Source organism: Clavelina lepadiformis, chromosome 6 (genome assembly GCF_947623445.1).
Source record: "Clavelina lepadiformis chromosome 6, kaClaLepa1.1, whole genome shotgun sequence".
NCBI classification, from domain to species: domain Eukaryota; kingdom Metazoa; phylum Chordata; class Ascidiacea; order Aplousobranchia; family Clavelinidae; genus Clavelina; species Clavelina lepadiformis.
Genome location: NC_135245.1, coordinates 5,400,979 through 5,424,576, shown reverse-complemented (window position 1 = coordinate 5,424,576; position 23,598 = coordinate 5,400,979). Strand labels below are relative to the sequence as shown.

Genomic DNA, 23,598 nt, shown 5'->3' with positions numbered 1-23,598 from the left:
CTTGCAAGCGATACGGGCAAAAGGCTTATGCCTTTGCTGAATTCGGGACTAGAAAAAATTGCACAGATGAAAACGGGATACGTAGTAAGTGGGTTCGACTTGCCCTTACAATATTTATCAGTTGCCATTTTTTAATAACATAGACATAGCCTAAAAGTAGCTTTTTTAATAAGGAATTGTACAAATTCTTCTACAACAATAAGATTTACATAAATTTGTAAAAATTTGTTCCGTAAGCTCGGCCATATCCTACTTGTCATCACACAAAAAAACATTTAATGTGACAGTTGTTTTTGTCTTTCGACAACAAGCATTCTAATGACTGATGACTCGAAAGAGCATCAAGCAGCCCAGGCAACGTGGAAACCCCGCATTCGCTGGTATAGGTCGAAGAACAAGGAACAGTGATATTCAGAGCATTGTTGTCTAGGCATGAATAGCAATGTTCCATGCTTATTCAACTTCCCAAGGTCGTCAATGAGAAGTGCATCTCCTGCAGAAAAGTTGTTTGTCAACTCGAAAAATTCTTCAGCAACATGGTCCACCTCACAAACGAAAGCATATCTTACTGATCTTATGAAAATTTTGTAAGTTTCGTTCTTGGGGAAAATATCGTTCCAACTCCTGTTGTTATGAAATGAATGGTGATGTATCGCCTCGACATTTCTTTAACATTGTATTAGATAACACCAGTCAACTAATGGAAAGATACAAAATTATCGTTCATTGCTCCGTGGATACAAAGTTTGAGCTTTGCAGGAAACGCATTGATAGCATCAGTATGCATAATGACATTGCTTCCTGATTCTTGTTTCTTCCATAGTTTCATGTTTAGTTGATTAATGCATCGCATATATCAGCAAGATAAGCTAAGCACGTAGCAAATCCATATCCACCCAATGCAGACAAAAAATAGCTTTTTTTCTTGAGCATAGCACCAGCCGTGCAAGCTTACTTCGCGATCCGGTGTTCTTGAAGAAAACATCCAACACTTGAAAAAAAATTGTTGCTTTTGATACCGTTTTCAGAAGCTGACAAAAGATGAATTTATTACTTATCAATCTTTTTTTCTGCAATATATCCGCTGTACACAAGTAAGTGCAGAAGCATTAGTAGCCTATTTTCATCAAGCTGAAAGGGAAAAACAGGCGAAGAGTCAATCTTCGACTTTGATTTTTTCTTTTCTTAATATTATCAGGCATTTCTTGGATTCTGGTTTTGATTGTGTCATCGGACAATTCGGTTCATTGTTCGAAATATTATTGCCTCAAGCATTAACTTACTTCACGTTAGATGTTTTTAGCGGAGCAGGTTTCATGATAGGCTACTGTTAGAATCATTTTTGTACATACAACACACTGAGGAATTTGAAGGCTATCCTGAATAAGATTACGACATCCTTCTTTGGTGTGCAGTTTCCTCTGAACTAGTTATTATAATATCTGAGGTGTGCACTGCGACTTGCTAAAACACAGGTATTTTAATTACCGAAACGTTTACACTTACAGGTTAACTTTAGGCAATCACTAGCCAGGGAAATGCAATACGCTGCATATACAGTAGGCTACATTCCAAGCTTGCTTGCTATAATTTATTTTTTTGAACACGACAATAACAAACTTAACGCAACGATAGTTAAAAAAGTTAAAATTTTTAGTTTACAGTTAATGAAGCAATAATGGTAAACCTAAAAAACAATTGTTTTCAAAAATAGTGATGCTAAAATGAAGCAAATCTCATATAACACTTAGGAAACTACCCAGACGTTTTTGTAAGGAAAAATTAATCTCACAGAACCTAGCTAGAAAACTAGAAGTAATATGCATGCGGTTAGCTGTTTGTGGGTGTAACCATTAAGAAATTGTACACTACCGTAAGAAAAGATTTAACTCAGTTCTTCTTATTGTGTTTTGTCCCGATCAAATTTTATCCCAAGAATGAAGAAATTTATCCCGTGTTAAGAACTGCTGACCTTGATCGTCTTGAACGCCGTGATCGAATTGAACGAAAAAAAGACGAAGACGTTGTTTTCTTCAATTGTGGTTCCGTGGTTTGATCTGTTATTTTCGGCTCTGTCTCCACTACTGGATTCATAACGTGGAAGTTTGTCTTCTGTGCTTTCGGATTTAACATTGATGATAGTGTTGTAAAAATGGCGGTCTCCAGTGGTCGGTGTGCTTGCCTACGTGATCTACAATGCACGTGTAAGTCGTGTATATAAACTTTGAATGAAATTACGCAGTTCTGACATGTTAATCTAGACAAAGCTAAAAGCCGCGGGATGTTAACCGTTACCTATCAATGCAGTTAAACTTCCATTTTAGGATAGTAAGCCATTCCCGTTTTTCCTCGTCGTTGACAGTATACATGTAATGAACGCAATCCGGCATTGTAATACTGTAAAATATGTTTTAACTTAGTTTGCTAAAAGAAACTGACGTATTTTATTAAAATGTTCATCATCATCTAGTTACTGTTAGAAAAAAGGCTTTTATTGAGGTCAGTATTTTGTTACTAGAAACTTACGCAAACGTGTAAGGTCGCCCAATGCCCGTTACGGTTTCCTCCAAAGCTTTATACGCTGTTAAATCAAGGGTCCCTAACGGCTTTACTTTGGTAGGTTCTTCGTAGTAACTCAGTTTGTAGCCGCTCAACGTAAACCATCTAATTTTCCAACTTTTTAATGGACCTCCCCCTCGTTTCACCATAAATCCATGTTTTGACATTTTCTAAAAATTCAAATAATGATGAAAAGCTGTTTCCTTTCGAATATAGACCTACAGCAATTAAAACCACAACCATCCACATTATCCAAGCCTTTAACAAAGCTTTTCTGTTTCGTCGATGAGGAAGTCAACACATGTCGTGCTATTCCATTCCCGTGACATTGCGCTATATGCAACTGCACCCCATAAGCTGGGGAATGCGTATAGGCCTATAAGTATAACTTCCACTACTATTAAGTTATATCTACAAATTCATTGTTGTTGGGGTTTTGTTTGTAAAAACGTTGATGTATATAATCTAAGGTTTTCGTGCTGTTGACAATAATATGCAAAACTATAACGATTCTTTCCTTTGATATGAAAGGATCACTGCGAAATAGTAAAAGCAACCTTTCGAGTAAACAAATTTTTATCAGTCTATGTTCGACAACCTTTCACATAACAAACTATAACTTTGACATTGGATCTTTCATATAGCTGCAAATGACCACACCAAATTGCAACGTTGTGATAACTAATTTAACGTTAGCTTCCATCCTGCTGGATATCTCCACAAACATCTCAATTACACAGCAGATTTCGTTAAATCGGATCTCTTATTAAAACAGTTGCGGTATCGACAAAACGTCTGAATAATAAATATTTTGTTATTGTTTAGGCGCTAGTGTTTGTTGAGAGGAGCAAAATTCCCTTAAAGACAATTGCCTGCTGGGATGTATTGTCGCATTCACCGCTGTACTTACCCCACTTTTCTCCCAAGAGTCAAAGGATTCTTCTAAATCACGGATGCCTTGCAAAACGATTGCTTGACGTTCCGTTTCATTTACTGATCTCGTCACATCCTCCATTAACTGAACGTATAAGAACAATGATAAAATAGCAACCTAACTAAAGGTTTATTGTTGCTTATTCTTAATGTAGCCTATGTCTTAGGTCCAATGTATTTTATTCAATTTTTGCACGCGTGAAAGTCGTTTAGCTAATTGTATTTCTATCTTAAAATGACTAATCTGAACACAGTTTTCTGCTTTACCATGACCAAAACGATTGCCCATAAATCCCATAACCGATCAATTTGATTAGTTTAGTAGACTACCAAAACGAAAAAGAAGCCGACTGTAATTTGCACTTGAAGTTAATTAAATAGTTGATGGATTTTTAACTTTATAATTTCTGAATTGTTTGAAGAATGTATATCAGCCTTTGCTATAAGTACATTTCGGTTCTAGCACATTGTACAATGTACATGCGTCTTTTGCACTCAGCAGGCGAGGTTTCGTTTAATTCCTCACCGCTCGAGCTCATCTTTTGTGCAAGTTCCGATGGGTACACATTTTGGTTTTTCATTTTTTGTTATATTTCCCTAATCTGAAACCCTTAATTTAATCAGGATCACTAAACAGAATTAAGCAAGCTTTGTTCATATCGTTGTGAAGGGTGTTACACCGGTAGCGCAATTGGAGATTGAACCCGACTCGCATATATACGAGTCAGGCATGCTAATCGCTCTGCCACCGAGAAGATTAAGCAACAAAATGAAGGAAATGAATAAAAGAGGGTAAAAGTTTGAATATCATGTTGTGCTCCATGTTTGAACAATCGGAGGCCAGTATGAATGGTGTTGTTCTTTACCCGCGAGCTGTGCCACAAGGACTCTCAACTGCTTGGTTCTCGTTGTTGGAGAGTTAATTTGACGAAGTTTTTGTCAGATTCCGGAAATACAATAAAACACGTATTTTCAACTTACACTGCTGTTTATGGCGTTTATAAAATAACAAAGGGGTTAGACTTTTCATTTTTTATACGCAACGACTTACAATGTAAAGCACTGGCAAACATCAGCAAAGCCAAACAACGAAATTTTACTTCTCCAGGATTCGTTTTCCCAAAACTTAAATATGATATGTTTATTGTTATTGTGCAACTATTATTCTCAATACGTTTCAAAGAAGCTATATACGCGTAGAAAACATGCGTAGGTATAAGTTTGTTACGAACTTGGTCACTATAAACTACAAATAGTCTTGGTAATTTATTGGAGATCTTTCTTTGTGACCCTTATTGTAAATCAGTAGAGCACGTGACTTCAAAACTTGCCTTAATGCATTGGTGATTTCCTAAATATATAGCACATTGTCTGTGTTCATGTAAACTCTTTTTTACTGATTTCACTTCACAACAAAACAAAGCAGTTGAAACGTTATTAGCATTTGCTGCCCCCTTGAAGGCAAATGGTTTTGCATCAATGAACAGGCATAGCCGATTAGTGTTTTCAGGCTTTGTAGGCCTAACTCTACAATATCAGTCAAACTTGGATTATATAGTTAAAGTGTTACCTTTATAGCATTTAGCAGTGGTTCAAAATCATCGTGGTCCTTTGGAGTAAACCTTTTAAGTTGCTTAAGCAGGAGAGGATATTTGCATAACCTCTGCACTGGTGATATAATGAAGCCTTCAAGATGAATGAAACCGCGTTTTTTGTGCGCAACACCCTCTTTCCATTTCTAATTGCCAAGATACAGTATCAGATGTATAGCACAGTGCAACTATTGAAGTCAATAATATCTAAATTCCCATAAAACTGATCGAAATATGTGCAGATACTTGTAACTCACCTCAATAAGGTTCTGTACGGCTGGGTTTTCTTCCAAAGAATAACTGATTTTTTGCGCATTGCTGAAGTTGCTACAGAATTTCCCATAAACATTAAATTGTTCGCTCTGCAGAGATTTATTTCAAGTATGTTAATATACATAACCAACAACAGCTTTAAATATACGCTTCCACTAGCTTGGTTTGTACATAGCCTACTGGGTCTACACGTTCACCACAATAGGATGCTCAAAAGAATTAAATATAATTGTTTGCATGCATAGCAATTAACCTATATGCTATGTACACAGTAGTGTGGCCAACTTTATTCATTTAAATGTATCAAACATACGCTTGTGCACTTACATGTTGAATAAAAATATTTCCAATGCAATGCGTATGGTAGGGATATGAATGCGTTGCCTTTTGTAAAGATGTAATGAACGTAGCATGGAGTTTATGGATATCGTGTATATTGGCCAGCATTTTTGACACAGTATCTGAATTCACTGAAGGTACTTGGTCATTTTCTGCCAATGCGTCCAGATCTGGTATCATAACCTGAATACAATCACTTTGGTAAATTTTAAGATAAATTTCGTTTTATAGCAAATCGCAGTCGTTAATGCATAAAATGTGATCTTAATTAAAAGTTTGTTTTGTACTTTAGGCGTAATCATAAATATAAAAGTGAAATAGACGAGAATTATACAACATAATAACAAAAGCGAATAAACTACAGAAATAATATTTAGACAAACGTATTGTAAAGTTTGCCAGCAAAATTAGGCTAGGTTTATGTTATATATTTTTATGCAAGCATTGTACTGTATGTACGTATGTATAGAAGCGAAGTTTCAGAAAATGTTTCCATTATGTTAGAAAGTATTAAACCGCTTACAAATAACCTCAACAATGAACTGCAGGAGCTTTGCATATTCTTCTTCAGTGTCTAATATTTCACGAAGAACATATATTCTTAGTTTTTGCTCATTCGTGAGAACGCGTTGTCGGAGAGAATTTTCATCTGTCGTTTCGCTTAAATTAATTTTCAAATCTTTGATAGTTCTTCGCAAGGTCCTGTAAAATAGCATTGCTTTAAAAGTGTCAGGTATATCACCCAAACTTTGCATATGCACAATTTTAGTCTTGGAACACCAAACGCTGAACTTGAATTGGTGTAAACTTTTAATGGGTGTATGGCGCAATGGATAACGCGTTAAACCACGGATCAGAAGATTTGAGTTTCGAAGCCTGGCGCGTTTGTTCGTACGTAGTTTTTCCGAAATTCATAGACAAGGTATAGCGGTTGCATAAAAAGCTACTTTTGCTTAATTTAAGGACCTGTAATTTTTATTTCTATACCAGTTTACTTCAACTTGAAGTATTTTAAATAATAAGATGACAAATTCGATAGACAATTTTTAAATCTAAAGAAGCCTATAAACGACCAGTGTTGTTCATAGTCGTAAAATGACGAATAAGTTTTAAGGTTCTGCTAATATTCTCTTAGAATCTTGCCATAATTGTACATAACCGGCAGAAAATGTTTTAACCTTTGCAATGAATGATTTGACTGTTTTTCTATTTTATAATAAAAATTATTATAGAGCATTGACATAGGCTAACATTTTTTAATAACTTGCACCTGCGACGTTTCATAGTTCTTTGAACAGCAGGTTGTCTTCTTTGACCTTGAGTATCTTCTGACTTTGAACCAACGCTTAATCGTGACGCACAAGCTTCACTTTCAGTAGGAACTCTTTCAAAGAAAAATTTTGCTGTCAACTCAATTCGATGCAAACATCGTTACAATAAGACAATCTAAAATCGTTTTAGCATTTAGGCATTTATAAGCATATAGGCGTACGTGGGGTTAAATTTGGTCGATGAGTTAGAGTATTTTGCACTATTGTAACTGAAACAAAGGCTACCCTGCTGGCACAAACGTTTAACAATTGTCCTAAAGTTTGTGTAGGCCTACCTACATAGTTTGAAGTTTGTGTAACCATCTAAAAGTTTACGCAGTTATAGTTTTAACATTTGCACCTGTTAAAGAATAGCAACCTTTCGAAAATATGCAGCCATGCAAATGTTTGAGCAGTTGCTTTGATTTTGCAATCGATTTAAAGTTTGTGCAACTTCAAGTTCAAGGTGCCTATCCGCACCAAGTTTTTGCTTATGTTTTAGCACATATTGTTGTCTTTAATAAAAATTAAAAATATTTCTTGCGGAATTTTTTGGCCTGGGAAAGCTCATTACCACATATTTAGCGGAATGTTTTATGTTTGCTATAATAACAGCAAAATAACAGATATTTTACAACAATCTTGCCGTTTTTGAAATATTGTCAAAACTATTAATGGCTTAAATTTAATGAGTTCCACTAAATATTTTTGTATTGTTTTGTGTAACGATAGAAGGTTATAACACGGCCACCAAAGTTATATTTTTGGCCGTGCTAATCCATAAATAGCCTAATAATAACACAAGGACAAAAGTATTTTTCGTGACTGTGGTCAATCTGGTGTGTTTCATCTATATATTATTTATTAGCTTATTTCAATTATAAAACATGTTTATCTACAGTATACTGTATATTTGAACAAATTTCAAAGAAACTTACAAAGTGGAAGATCCTGCATTAGTTTTATTTCGCTCTCGGCGAGTAAACCACTTCGCAGTATGCTTTGTGCCCGAGCCCCGGTGACTGGACATGGATGAAGCATGGCTTACTACCCCTTCTGTTTTGGAAGAAAAGATAATTTTAAATACTCTCCTTTATAGAAATTCTAGTTTACAAAGCAATCAAACTGATTTAAGGAAATAATTAACTTGCAGTATAAACAAAGTAGACAAATTTTAAAATAGCCTTTTTCTTCAGCATGACTTGGAATATCTTATGTTCTACTGGAAAAGATTTTGCGACGTTAGGCCTAACCATAACACCTTAAACGCAGGTTGGAAATTGCAATAAGAACATAAATACTTTTGAATATATTTTAGTCAGGTTATACTCTTCTTCCGCCTAAAAGCTTTTGCAACAATTACCAATTAGATGTTAATGAGTTGCTGAGCAGTCACCATTACACCGATCAGACAGGTACGATATTACTATAAGCGCTAAGCGGTAAGGCTACTCAAACATGAAATCGAACCTGGTACACTGATTTCGATGGAAGTGTATAGATCAGTCTTCTTTGAACATTCCCCATCACCTAAATTTGTTTCCTTTATTGTGTTGTTTTGAAGAACAAACAGGTTTGACTTTTGCATTATATTTTTCCTGTCAATTTCGGTAAAGAGTATTACCACTTCCTGATCTAACTTTTTCTTTCAGAAACCTAATAATCGATTATAATAGTAACCTGTTTAATGTTTATGCGATAAAGTTTATAGAAGATTATTACTTTTTCTACTGTATACTGTACGTTATTTATAAAAGTTCACAACTGCCGACTCTGTTGACCTCTGGCAGATCCAATTCTTATGTTCTGTTATAGTATTTTAGTTTGTCTTTGCTATTTTCCAGCCTGGAATACTCCGTTTCGATATTTTCCAGGAAAAAAAATCTGTTTTATTTCTATATTCCCTAATGGAATTTTCAGCGTTCCTTTCTCTGAGTGTTTTTGCAGATTGTTACGTTTCTTTCGGTCATATCGGTGACTATATCAACAACCTTTGCTTACACGATTACGTCATTGGCCAAATGTTGCGTACGCCGAGTAAATACCAGTCGGTAGGTTTATGAGCCTCAAGCCTAAGCCATGGCTTGCTGCATTGAGGTAAACACTAATGGAAGTAAAAAAACGTATTTATAACGTAGCTTTTGTCTTAAATAACAGCACTTGGATGCTGTGTAAAAAACAACTAAACTAAGCCAAATCCTAGCTAAATACGCTCTCCCAAAACGAATTTAACTTATATGGGTACCGTAAATACTGTTCTGTACCTGTTTTCAACAACATAACGAAACATTATTTTAGTGATATGGTCACATTGCATTGTTCGAAAACTTAATTGTTACCGTATTGCATGACTCATCACACTCGTAATCAATGCATCATTCAACATCATCAGCTTTCTGATTACCTAATTAAAAATATAAGTCTATTTATAAGTACAATTAGTGTATAATACCGTTATTACGAAGTTGGGTTTCTTTAGCTTTCACTTACAATGACAAGCTATAAGAAGTATGTTTAATCCATCTCAACTGCCTGGTTACCGAAATTTTAAAACAGTAGGTTGAAACTGCGTTTGAAACTGTATCGTGTACTGAATGGCACAGGAAACTGAGCGTTACGCAGCTTCCTCGCGGTATAAAAGTTTAAAACTACATCTTTAGCTCGGCATTTATTGCAGTACTACTTCAATGTGTTGCTAAACCTCTTATTCATTGAACTCCACCACAGCATAGCGACGTTATGCCTCACCAAATTGTATGTGCAATGAAACGCACGAGTGCGCATACGTTACGCAGTAAAACAGGATTGTGTGAGTGTTTCAAGGTTTTTGGCACATTTATTAACTTTTCATTCCTAGCTTCTTCCATAGGGCAATATACGTTGGTAAGGATAAAAACTGACTTGGTTAAAATATCTCTGTAAATATTACACTTCTAGGATTTATAAAAATTATTGGTGACTTTAGCTTATTTTGCAGTTTGCTTAACTTGTAATGGTAACTTGCACTTGTAACATTAAATCGGTTGATTCACAAACTTCAATAAGTAAAAACCGTTTAGACATTTTTTTCCGTCCAAGCGTACATTACTGTCTTAACATTTCTCTTAATTATTTTCAACAGAGCACTATTATAGCCTACACATCTAATATCTTACTCCGCAAATAGACAATTTTGCCTGGGGCTGGTACTTGAAAACGCGTCATTCTACCCGATGACTGATAAGTGATATCTATGTCGTTTACAATGCTTTTTATGGTTATGCTGCATAAATTAATAAAGTGATGCAATTAAATGAATGAGTCATTTGTACGACATGAAGCACGAAGAAACGAAACCGAAATGGAAAACAATGATACAAGCGTAGGAATACATGGCACACAAGGTTTTTTTCATCTTGAAACATTGTTTGGCTTATAACACATTTTTTGGGTCGCGGTAAATTTCGAAACCTTCATAATCTTGATAACATGGCACTATAAGGTTATTTATTTAACGTACAAAGCAAAAGGCAGTGACAAAAACGACTGGTATAAAATAGAATCTCTGCTAAAAATCACTACAGTGGTTGTGGATGTTTCCATATGTTTGAGTTGAGACCCTATTTCGCCTCAGGGTTGCCCTTTTGTTTTCAATAATTATGGAAAAGTCACCCAAGACAACTCCTCGTGAAACTGATTGATTATTCTACTTAAAATGGTGTGGGTTTTGGCCACTTGTTTTATATGCTAATTTTAATATACTATTTTCGTATTTTATCTGTGCAGCTGATTTCAAGACAACAGACTAGTAAAACGGTAACTAGTTTCGTTACTACCGCTCTATCCAGTCTTTCTAAATATAGATCAAACTTGACGTTGAAAACGAAATTCTTTGCACTGCTTTGGACAAAAGGTAAAGAACTATCTTGAGTTGGATCGGCAAATCTAACTAGAGAGTGCGGAAAATAAGCTGCAAAGCATCAGGCACTGGGTTCCACGACAATTAACCGTGGGAAATTGACCGCGAACAAACTCACCGGGAACAACTGACCGGGGGACAACTGACCGTGACGTAAATTTACCTAGAACCAACTGACCTTAAATCATATTATCACTTAAATCATATAATTTGAATAAACAACAATGCTAATTTGCGTAAAAAATAAAAATAAAATGCGTAGCGGTTGATTTGTGTCGCCGGCCAATTTGTTGGCGGTCAGTTGACCACGACCAATTGTCGCCGGTGAATTTGTTCACGGTCAATTGACGTGATCCCCAGGCACTGTTGGGTATAGACATAAATGGAGGAAGATGTCGGGAAGAATGAATGCAAGTGTTATTTGAGAAATTCAAAGAAAGTGTTTTTACAAAGTTGACATTCAGTCAATTGCTTTGCTCGCTAACAAACCTTCGTTCTCGGTTGGCCTTGCTAAAAACAAAAGTGAGGAAATTGTTTATTGAAAAATGTTCAATGTTATGCTTGCAACCAGCAAGGGCGTATTGCCAGAATGTGCCCGAAGCGCTTTTGGCATGGACGAAACTGTGATGGGTCGGGTCACTATGGTTGCCCGGAATTTCCGGCAAGACAGAATAATGGTAATTAGGATACCAGTTGCCACGTAATCGAAAAAGTTTTGTCCTCTATTTACGAATAAATAGCTCAGGTTATCGTGACGATGCTATCAGCAAGCCACAACAACAAAACGATGAACTGTCCCCGGCCTTTCTTTTGCAAAAAATAAGGAACCAATCATATTCTCAAGAATCATATCACGATGAAGAGGATGAAGGAAGTGTCAAAGTTGAACACCAAGTGCTACTGCGAGACACCGTGTTGCATTGAAATCAAACCCTCGAATTCCAAATGCCATATGGAAAAGACCATTCGCCGTTATGAAGATCATCATTCCTCCAGTGAACTATGAGATCGTCAGCCTGTTTGGGTTTATTCATCACATTTCAAACAGTTCATAAACTAACCTGCTTTGTGCTGACATGGCCTAAGTTTTTTAAAAGAAATCTGCTTTTAATCGCAAGCACGTCCACGCCGACTAGTGGTAGAAAAAGCATTTCGCAAAACCTAAACTTACCAACCATAACGGTATATTTTTAAACCGTTCTGCCTTAAACATACCTACTTCTCCGTCAATCCCATCTACCACAGTGTTGTAATGAGTAATGACTCGAGTCATTGACTTGATTCGAATCGACTTGAATCAGATTTTCTCATGACTTGTCTTGGCATTCACCCAAACGCCCTAAATGATTTGACTTAACTCGAGTCAAAGTCTGAAATTACTCGAGTCACGTTATTAAAGTCGTGACCACAAAATATGGAGCTTTAGGTAACAAAATCGAAAATTTTTCTAACAATTTACCCTTCTCTGAAAATATATCAACCAGACTAATTTAAAGACAACTGTGATGTTATCATAACCAACGTAACGCAACGCATAGTGCGACGTCGGAAAATTTTTTAAAGTGTATGCATTATTAATTTGACTTGATTTGAGTCATAATTTAAATTGACTGGACTGACATGGTTACAACACTGCCGTCAACACACAGATGATATGATGACGTCAAAGATATTTGTGTACACTTGGCACAACCTAACCTTAAGAATTATGGTAATATTTAGGTTATATAATCCTTCATTACCTACCGCTATATCATAGTTGCATTCATGAAAAGGTTGCATTTTTTCAAATCTTTTCTGGCAATTTTATGTCGACATTAGGTAAGTCAAGCAGACAAAAGTAGGACATGAACCTTATCAAACAATCTGCACGTGGAAATATAAAATGTTTTAAACAAAACCATTCAAAGAGAAGATGCATTTTTGCCAAGTATTACAGGCTCTAAAAATACAATACCTATACTGAATTATAACACTGTGGTAATTAAATCATGCTGTTTATCGTGGCAATACAAAACTTAAAAAGGTTGTAATGAAAAGTGGTATATGGTCCCTTAGCCTGTAAGGTTTACCCACTTACACTACAAAGTCTGTTTCCTTGTGTATTACTTAATAGTGAACTTTGATAGACTTCAGCAATAAAGACACAGGAGTGACTACTGTATAATCTGATTATATTTGAAGCTTCTTTGAACGAATACATCAAGATAGAACACTGTGACAGCAACAGCACAAAGACATGTTGCGGCGTTGAACGTAGAAACCAAAAGAGACCGAATGAATCAAAATGCACGCACAGTAAGAGGGAAGCATCGATTACGTCACGCAGTGTTATGCTTCGCTGATTCGATAGGCGAGAATTCTATGTCGTACACAATTTTATATTATATTAAGTGATATATTTATCACAAGGTTGTTGAAAATCTTACCGAGATAAAGGACTTAGGTTGCGGGTGAAATCGTAAAAGCTTTGGCCTATTCGTTATATTACATGACTGCCTTTTAAAATTCAATTTGCTTGGTAGGCTTTCAGCAGTTGCAAACTACAAATTGTGGTCTGCAACTGCAATCATGTAAAGTTTGCTGCAATGCTGTAAAGTATAGCTTATGCAACGGAAAAGTTGATCTCGTAAATATACTGGTGAATCATTGTTATTTAACTAGTACAACACGGTACCAGCTTTTGCCTTGATAAAACTAAGATCGCAAAATATTACCAAGGCGTGTAACCAAAGCATAATCTCAAAGAGGGCAAAGTGCGTTAAGCAAGCCCCGTGTATAAATTAGATTAACATCCTATAAGTAGCGGTATGAAACTCTCCGTTATGTACATATTCATTCACCTACTTATACTGAGACCAATGCTACCAGAGCAACAATGTGTAACAACCACCAAACCACAAAGTTTACTCCATTAATATACAGGCTACTGTATTTGGAGCATTTCTGAGATCTCAATGAAAATTTATATGATATTTTTTTTTGAGAAGGAATACTAACCTAACCTTTTATGAGTACCTATTTAATCATGCATGATTTACTAAGTGATTCACATTTACAGCAAATCGCGTTACAGCAAAATGTCTTGGAGGTTAATCATATTTGCACTGCGTCAGCAACTTATTTCCATATGATTGTCATTTCTTACTGTGAACTTGTGTTGGACGTTTTATTAGCAACAACTTACCGTCATAAACATGTCTGTTTAACCGTACAGAACAATAGCAAGTGTTTGTTTACTTTTATCTGTCAACAACTTTTGAAGCCAATTTTATCTTGTTTATGAGAACGTTTTATAAACAACTTAAAAACTGGATAGCATACAGCAATTTATCTCTCTCTCTCTCTCTCTTTCCTCAGAACCCATTCCATCTTCTGCAGATGGGCAGCAGCTATTAGAGCTCCCTAAGCCTAAGCGGTCTGCGGTCTTTCGCCAAGTCTGTCAATTTGATTAAAAAGATGCCCAGTCAAGATTGTCGGCAATTGTTATGGTCCCCTTATTTAACAATACACAAAAAGTGCCCAAAAATAATTATTTATTCATAGTTGATTAGATTACAATAAAGTTTTTCTTTATAGTCTGTGGTAGTGTTGTCTGCTGTTGACATATAATCAAGTACAAATACAAGGCCAGTTTAAAGGTTAATTATAACATATATTTTGCTTTTTATTCCCAAAGCAAATTTTGATAACCAATAGGGCGAAATTAATTTTCGTTTTCTACATTAGTCGTAATTGATTCCATAAATTGCTTGATCAGCTTCAGATCCACAGAAACAAAATCTCTAAGTGTGTAGCGGCCATGCTTTCCTTTTCCTAAGCTCTTGATAGTTTTTATCTGAACGTCGTGCTTTAAAGTCTTGTATAGATTTTTGGCGAATTGCTTAATCAACTTTCGCAAATGGTGGTAAGAGATTGTCAGGTCCTCGTCGGCGCCGAATAACTGAAAGCGATTAAAATATATGTTTTCGTGCATCTTGATAAAACGATCAAACCATAACCAGACAAAGTGTCGAAAATAAGCATAACAACATAAAGACTATACACAGCTCAAGCCTTTCTTAAAACCTCCATTTTTGATCCATAGTAAAGTGCCGAGCATCGCATGTACTCGTCCTCTGAGAGTTCCTCATCGTGGTTAATGTCACACATTTCAAACTGAAGTGTCTCCTTTTCATCTGTTTGACAAAATCGTTTCATAAAATAAAAGCAAAATTTACCAAAAACTAATTTCGAAATCGAAAACTGATAAGTCGCAGAAAGAACGAGAAATATTTATCCAAAATACTTACCCATATCCGCATGTACTTGTTGTAACCTTTCTCGGATCTCTGCGGTCGCAACCTCTCCGTTTCCGTTAATATCAAGATAATGAAATGTTGGGGTTAGAAGAGGTGTTATTTCAGCAGCTTTGTTCCCGACTGTAAATCGCTTGAATGTTTTTATTTTGTACTTGAAAGATCAGGTAGGTTGCTAATCACATCTATTGTATAATGAATTGGGTTTCGAAACAATCGTTGAATTGAAATAACTCACCTTCCGCGCAGGCAAAGAGAGCTTCGATTTGTTCTTGATTTGATGCGCCTTGGGAAGCTGCAAAGATAAGCAAATTGCAGTTTTAATTTTCTTACAAGTAAGATAATAATCATACTAGTTTTAATGTAAATTCAAAAACGTTTAAACTTCAATAATAAAGGACATAAGTAATACAGAAAAGTCATCCAGAAATCTTCCATCCTATTTTATACCTATACGCTCTAGTACTAGTCTGTGTAGATAAAACCAACAAACAAAGTACCAAGAACTTACCCGAGGCACAGTGAAGTTTTATTCGAAGCTTCTCCGTTTCTGCATTCAGACTGAGAGATTTTTGCACTGAAATTAAAAAGAGTGGACACAATTATTTATCTTCAATTCATCTTTTACTTCTCCACCTTTCCAACTCATTTTAAGTTATGATTGACTTTGACAATTTGCTAAAAAATATTTGTTGTTTTTTGAAGAAGTTCTATAATATAGCCTTACATAAGAATATGTCATTTTTGCTGCACATATTTAAGTGCAATCATATATACGTTTGTTGAAACAATTTTAAGCCGTTTTAACAACATTCTGCCTCTTTATATATATTTCTTTGTATATTGCTCTTATAAATTTATCTGTTATATTTAGAACCTTTCTTACCAAAGCAAACAATTGCCAGAAACAAAATTGCTCGAAGCATATTTTCAGTTGTTCATAAATATCAGTACACAGCTTGTAACAATTTGCTCAATTAGCAGCTGAAAAGCACAGAGCAGTCAACATTACAGAACAAAATGCTTATCTGCAACAGGAGGATCATTTTATAAAGGCTTATAAGTTACGCATTAACTCGTAACTTACCACAGAAGCAGTTAATGTTTGCAAAGCTTATAGCAAAATAACAAAACACTTGCATATATTTACCTAACTCTCGACGTGTTGCTCACCAGGTTGACGTCAAACGCTAAACTTGACGAAAACAAAAACAAAAACCAAAAAAACATTGCATATAGTTGTTGTCGTCAAAACTTTTTGCCGCTTCGATGTTCAACAACAAGTATTCTTGTTTTGTCTACGCTAGACATAAATACCGTAAGTTTGCTGAAGAAACTATATATGAGGCCATTTGTACGAAAGCTATAGGTTATATAGAAGAAATGTCACATGGCATTGATCCAAGTAAAAATTAGGAAACCTTTTTGTTATTGAAACTTGAACATTTTGATTTATGTTTTGGTAGTTTGGATTTGATAGAATTGTTCGGTTATGTTCAGAAATTACTTTTATTGCTATATCGTTCTATTAGCTGTAAACGACGCAGTTCGAACCATTCTCAATAACCTTTAGATAAAACAAGTTAAGGAATTCAAAAGTTAAGAAACTCCTCAACATGATATAACTATGATAACTGTGCTCAAAGTTAATAAACAAAATGCTAAGTTACTAGAAGCTCCTACCAAAAGCTTGTTATTAAAAATAGAGTGCAAGTGGATTCCAATCAAACCAATTCCCACTTTTCATAAAAGTTTAACATGGCAATAAAAACGGCGAAAGTGTTCCACTTTGTCAATGTTAAGTTAAAGTTTTCATAGCCTGTTCCCACGTCTGACCAAGCAGATGCAGTTTCGCACGAACAGAAATGTTCGTATGTTTGTGACTTGTTCGTATTCGTCAAATTTATTTGCAAAATACTCAAAAATCTTCGTGTTTTGCAACTGCGAACGTTCAAGTTTGGTATTCCATGATTTGTTCGCACATGCACGAGATTTTCATTTTCGCGAAGAAGTTAACCAATCGTAAAATAATCATAAAATTAACAATATTCTACTCAATGTACATCATAATTATAATGCACGAACAAAGATTTTCTTCATGTTGGCTATATAGTTTACTGAGTATTACTTACGTTACTTACACATCTATAAAGTTGATCTTGTCTGAACCGTTTTAACCAGATTTTAAAGTAAAAGTTAGTTAGTTAGTTAGTTAGCTGTATAAAAGTATTAGTTAAGCTTTCTGAACTGCTGAAGATTGTTATGGTTTTATTGACAGGGACTTTCTCGGATGCTAGTAAGCAACGTCTATGGTCAATTGCAAATGGAACGACATTGCCATCAAAAACCTACATTCAATTTTCACAACTTTTCGGACTGCTATGGCCCTCTTTGTTATAGTTGTTTTATATTACTAATAAACACACCAATTTGCAGAACTGTAGGTACGAAGATTTTGACATACTTTGCAAACCAGTTTGGTCAAAATGTTAATGCGATCGCTTGTAAATGAAGGTATATTCGCACGAAGGGAACACATACAGTATGCAACAATCAATATGCTTCACACGTAAAGCAGGCTACTGAGTGTTTTGCAAGTATTTGTGGCTTATTGTGTGCACCGTTTCATTGCTGTGCTCATTCTGTTTGTTTTGTCTGAAGCCCAGTACAAAATATGTACATTTATGTTTGTTGTTTTTCTGTTGTCACACGATTTTGGTTTTACCTATTTTTGTGTATTGTTTTGTTTTGCACAAACTTAGCACTCCCTGTAGCACATGTTTTAGTAGGTGTAGCTGTTTTGCCTTTAGCCGCATTGTATACTCACTAATAACAGTAGAAAGTCCGCATCGTTTTGCCTACGTCACTAATTTTGTTATTCACGTTCCCTTACCCTAAATTTTGTGACACGATTCAGTTCGGTTGGAGGTTCTTCAGGTAGTGGTATAGTTGTTCGTTTTATCTGTTTTATTGTGAGTTTTAATTATGTAAGTCAACGCCTGTTTCGTTGTGTACAGTTTTTAAACATATATATCAACCAACACTCAAGAGTGACATTGGTATGACGGTTTGCCGTTAGCGAAGCTGTGGTTCCTGTCCTAAACATCTGCGTTTTATGTAACCGAACTCCTGGTTTTAGCAAAATGTTTGCTTTTTCGACCAAAAAATCATAAAGTGATAATTTTTCCTATAATTGTTACCGGGAATATGGTTTCTAATTTTGCTGTGCCGGTCATTAAGTTCAAAACATTAGTGATACGTCACGCATATACAGGCGGTGTCACATGCAAACAATTAATATATACAAAGTAGTCCATGGATTTGAAAAATCTCTTGGTAAAATATTTCTTGTTATTACATGAATTAAGAAGTATACCGTGGACATGAGGAATGTATTAGATAACGGTGTGTATCGATGAATACCTTTCTGCCTACACAAATCAGTTTTTCTGTTTTATTATGACGTCATAGGTTCGGTAGAGGGATGGGTTCAAGGTTATTGATAACAATCATATAAACTCAAGCAAGTTTGGAGTTTAAATTCAGGTTAACACAAAAATTGAAACATCCGAGTCCAGTTTCCCCGAAGTTACGCATACGGTGCAATACTAAATACTTTAACTTTCAAAGATAAAGAAGACTCTCTTAGCATTAACAACGCTGCCATGATTCATAAGATGAGCTTTTTTCTGCTTGTCAACTTCACCGCGCGCGGGTGTACCGTCATGGTGTAGCTTTTAGTGTTTGACTTTGTTGTTTGATGCTTTTCAATTGAACAAGTCGGGAGTGGTTTTTTGGTCCACTGAAATTTTATAGACCCATGTCGGTTATATTGATTATAGTTGAAGTGTGAAGATTATTCACTATTAATAGACCACTCCGCAGTTAAAATAATGTCATTGTGGTCGGGTAAATCTTATGAAGGCTATATTTCAACCGGTTGCGCATGCACTTTACTTACGAACATTACGCCAAAAAAGGTTTGTAAAAGTTTTTAGTAAACGTGTGCTACTTTTATCCTGATGAAGTTCAAGCGGAATAGAGACTTTTCCACTTGTCTTGGAATGAGTTTTGCATGTACCACGTAGATTATTATACGTCAGGTATGTAAAAAGTTTGAGGTAGCAGTTATCAGAGTTGATTGAAGTAGTAAAGACTACAATAATTTTTTATCAGTTTGTTAGTCGACTTTGAATGCGCGTTTTGGGGGAAAGGTGGCAATCGATCCAATTCTACCTTTAACCTAAAGTGCAGAAACATTTTGCTGCTTTCAAAATTTTTATAGAACAGCGCAACTATAGATAGTCTACTCATGACCCGGCATGATGAAGACTATTGGTTCCCTGGGCTGCACAGCTCCATGATTTACTTAGTGGAGTGCCCTGGGGCCCAACATTGGCGGAGGCATTTGGCCAGTCCGTTCATTAATAAAATTATAATTTAAGCGCATACGTGTCAAGTTTAGCTTTATGAGCTCCAACACTTTTTTGTGGGTCCAACTAGACTAGCAAGCTGCTGTCATTGTTCAATTGATAAAAAATCACGTAACTATCCTCTACTAAAAATAACAGCGTCAGCGTGAAAATGTTGAAATACCGATATCACTGTAACATTGCATAAGCAAGTAAAACTGTGCATAGCTAGCATGCAGGGTCGTATTTAGGGTTGTGTTGAGGAGAGCTAAACAGCTTTAAGACTTGGCCTCAAAATTCCAGAGCTTGACCAACCCGCCCAAAATGCGCGAAGCGCAAAAATTGTGTGTTTTTGCCCCAAATGCCGCTTTAAAACGCCTTGAACAAAATGCGTTTTCATATCTATGTAGACAATATAGCAGCCAAATAATAGCTTTCACTTTTGACACGTCGCGTACAACTTGTAAGGCCGTATCAACGATTATGAAACGCGATAAACTCATCTATTAATCTTTTACGTTTTTCTGTGTAGGCTGCAGCTGTTAAGCAGTCACAAACAAGGAAACGCTATAAACGAAAAAGAATGAAAATGTTAAAAGGCCAATGGTTTAAACGTTTGGTTCGTGAGATGATATATGGCCCTACGCCCCCTCCTAAATACGCCATTGTTAGCATAAAACAGTATTTAGGATATTAAATGACAAACTCTCTGAAAACGTTTTAAGATTGTGACGTTTTTCTGAACGCCGTTTTTACATCAATCTGCTGAAATAAATTTTTCTCAAAAATATTTAGTAAAAACCTATACAATTCAACAGTAGGCTACACCACGATTAGCGACATCAACGAAAGTTTAATGCTTTCTTGACCTCTTATGTTCTAACAAAAATGCTGGACATGATTCTCAACGAAACTTGTATTGGGCAGGGACCGTAGCTGTACTGACTTTACAATGAGTTTTGTAACATCATTTCCTTTCAACACCTACTTCGGACAACGTGGATAACTTTATTTTGCTTTTACAACTCGATCAAACAGTGATAAACTCCATATCAACAACCACAGTGCTCAATTTGCATTGTTGGAAGTAGGCTCTTCAGAAACTTTCTCTCAATGCTTGATAACCAGAACGACAAGCAACCTGTCGTGTTTCAGCATCGGCCAATTATGTTCTTGACTTTGGTCATCGTTTTATAGCAATGCTATCTGAAGCTTTCATGTCAAATAGCATCGTACTTAATATACATACAGTATTGCAGTAGTTATTACAGCAATATAATAATGCCGATGAAGAGTCGCAAAGAAAAAAAAAGCATTAAACAAAAAGACGTTAAAACACCAATAGCCCCCGAAAATTGAGTTCGTTAAAGGGGTACTATGTTCCAATCATGGTCCCCTCCGTAAATACGTTAGTCTTAGCAAGTCCTTTTAGAGTCATCAACGTGTGCAACCGGTTTCAAATAGTTTTAGTTTGAAAACTAACATTTTCTAGTGCAGTTTGAAACTACTAAAACGAAATAAACACTCAATTCAATTTAAATGTTGGGAAAATTGAAGTTTAAATTCAGGCAAAACTTTAAATTTGGTGAATAGGCCTAGTTTTGCATTATACATCAGTTTATTTTTGCTCATTTGTGATACAATGTAGCTGGCCAAAACATTGATGGGACCCCAAAATGGTGGGGACCCTGGAGTTGAATATGGGTTACCATGATCTCTGTTTGGCTCACTATGTTGAGGAACAAAAGAAACTTCAAAAAGAATTTCGTGATAGACCTGTCGTTAATGATAATATCGTTATATATACCGACATTTGATAGCACTTGAGACGCAGGATGTACGAATAGAATAAATCCATGTTTGTCTGTGATACTTGTTTGTGACATCTTCAAACAGTTGTCCTTGCTTTTCTGTGTTGGATGATGGCTTAGTTTATATGTTTTGTTATCGCCTATGCGGTTTTAGGTTATTTTTAGGTTAGTTGTTTTATAGTGAGTGAACCATATAGTGGGAGTGGTGTTCTGGTCTACTGAGATAAAATAGCCGCGCTGGTCTGGTTATATTTATAGTCAAACTTTGTCGATCTAAGTTATATGTAAACTAGTAATAAACTTAACCGCTGAAGGATATGATTTCATCTTGACTCACACGAGTCATTCAGACGTTGTCAATTCGATTTTAAACCCTTGTCAGTGATAAGCTCTGTTTCTACTTGCCATAAAAATGACGTCAGACTTAAACATAGAGTTTTATTACTGAAAGCTTTGAGATTGTTTTGTAAGCTTATCTTAATGCATTGTTTTTTCCATACCACAAATGACGTCAGACTTATGATTTTATGATCTTGTTATGAACAATTAATTAAAAGTTTTCTGACTTCTGAAGACGCAATAGAGAAACTATCCTAGAGAAATAATGCATCCGTTTAGTCGGACTTGACGATTTCATGACTTTGTTTTGACAATTTTTGAATGCCGTTTATGACTTTTGAAGACGACTTAGAGAAACGATAATCCATCTTGGAGATAACAGTTAATGAGCAAGTTTTAAAAGACATAATCAACTTATTTACTTGATCCCCATTGGCTAAACAGCAAAGTGCATTGCAATTGCACTTTTAAGAAATAGATATACCATCAGCATATTCACGAACTGACGCCTTTCCTGAATCCAAGGATAGAATATAGCCAAAGTTGGATTAAAACATGTATTGGTGAAATAAGTTTAATTATGCCGATTTGATTCAAATCCGTTGTTTTTGTCTTATCTATAGTGAGTTAGCACTACAACTTATGGTTCTGTCTGGTGAAACTTATAAAAAAATTGTTTGGAAAACTTATGCGAAGTGCTAACAGGCGTGATGAATATACAGTATATCTCCTCATCAAAAAGCGTATAGTGCATCAACAAAAACGATTAACATAAATGTTTCCTTTCGATCAATTTCACATTATCAAGCAAGACATGCATGTTGCCAATCCTGCTATTGTTTTATATTAAGCTTACTTACAGTAAGTTTTTTGTTTCCTAGAACTAAAAAAATAATACATTAGGACAGTAGGGCATTGGACATAAACAATTCGACATTAAAAATTAGAATTTATTGACAATTCTGATATTTTCAGATAATTTTTGGAGCTCAGTTTGAGCAATAGTTTTAAGTAAAATCGAAGAAGTTGACAACAAAACTTTGCGACACTTGATTACTAGTACTTCAGGGTGCAGAGTTTGATTTTTGTGGTGCTGGATAAAAAGTTAAGATGTATCTATAAACCGTTGGTGGCGGTATCGATCAATGGTTGTTGGGCATCAGCTCTATGCTAATGCTGCATTTCCACTGCGTTGACTTTATATTGGTGTAGAAGTAGCGGCTTCTTAGTTAGTAAGCTACAGACAGTCAGAGGCGGGCTGCAAATTTTGTTATTTGCGTGCGGAATAGCAGGTTTTTTTCAAAATTTTCTTTCTAACACACTGACTGGTTAGGCCTACAGACTTCGTAGTTGAGATAGACTAGAGTCACTAGACCTACTGGGGTCTATAGGCCTAGTCCAGAAGTGCACAACCACAGGATAATTTATAATTTTGCAATTGGGATGGTGGATGACAAGGTTAACAGGCACTGGCATGGCCATCTAGCCTTTGGCTAGATTGTTATATTCCACTATTTTAGGAATTATTACGTCATAAGTTTTTTGGATTACCTTCATGTCAAAGTGCAAAAGTAGGCTATAAGTGTTCAACTGAAAAGACACCAATCTTGGACTTATATTGGAACAAAGTGACTCCTTAAACAACTGTATCGATTTACCAAAGTGTAAAAATTGCCGTATGTTAACTGGCTGAATGCACTCATTAGTGCATCATAGGCCTAACCCTTGTATTTTTGGTTGCAAACAAGTGATACAAATCTTTACCAGACACCACTGTCTGGGCAGTAGACCTATTTCGTTACGCTGCACGCAAAAAGTGAGAATAGCACACCTG

At 35.7% G+C, this 23,598-nt stretch overlaps 2 protein-coding genes across 2 annotated transcripts; both read right to left on the bottom strand.

The window, feature by feature from the left end:
- Positions 1–1,569: 1,569 nt before the first annotated feature.
- Positions 1,570–10,065, bottom strand: LOC143461885 (rho guanine nucleotide exchange factor 9-like). The gene is made up of 11 exons (XM_076959805.1): positions 8,477–10,065; positions 7,945–8,062; positions 6,967–7,080; positions 6,227–6,398; positions 5,685–5,879; positions 5,342–5,446; positions 5,063–5,230; positions 3,470–3,577; positions 2,527–2,729; positions 2,296–2,397; positions 1,570–2,191 (listed from the first exon to the last, which is right to left on the bottom strand). The coding sequence occupies exons 1-11, from the start codon at positions 8,592–8,594 to the stop codon at positions 1,948–1,950; spliced, it is 1,647 nt and encodes a 548-aa protein (XP_076815920.1). The 5' UTR covers positions 8,595–10,065; the 3' UTR covers positions 1,570–1,947.
- Positions 10,066–14,423: 4,358 nt separating this feature from the next.
- Positions 14,424–16,226, bottom strand: LOC143462357 (uncharacterized). Its single transcript, XM_076960490.1, has 6 exons — positions 16,089–16,226; positions 15,714–15,779; positions 15,441–15,497; positions 15,197–15,325; positions 14,973–15,082; positions 14,424–14,847 (listed from the first exon to the last, which is right to left on the bottom strand). The coding sequence occupies exons 1-6, from the start codon at positions 16,126–16,128 to the stop codon at positions 14,611–14,613; spliced, it is 639 nt and encodes a 212-aa protein (XP_076816605.1). The 5' UTR covers positions 16,129–16,226; the 3' UTR covers positions 14,424–14,610.
- Positions 16,227–23,598: the final 7,372 nt, after the last annotated feature.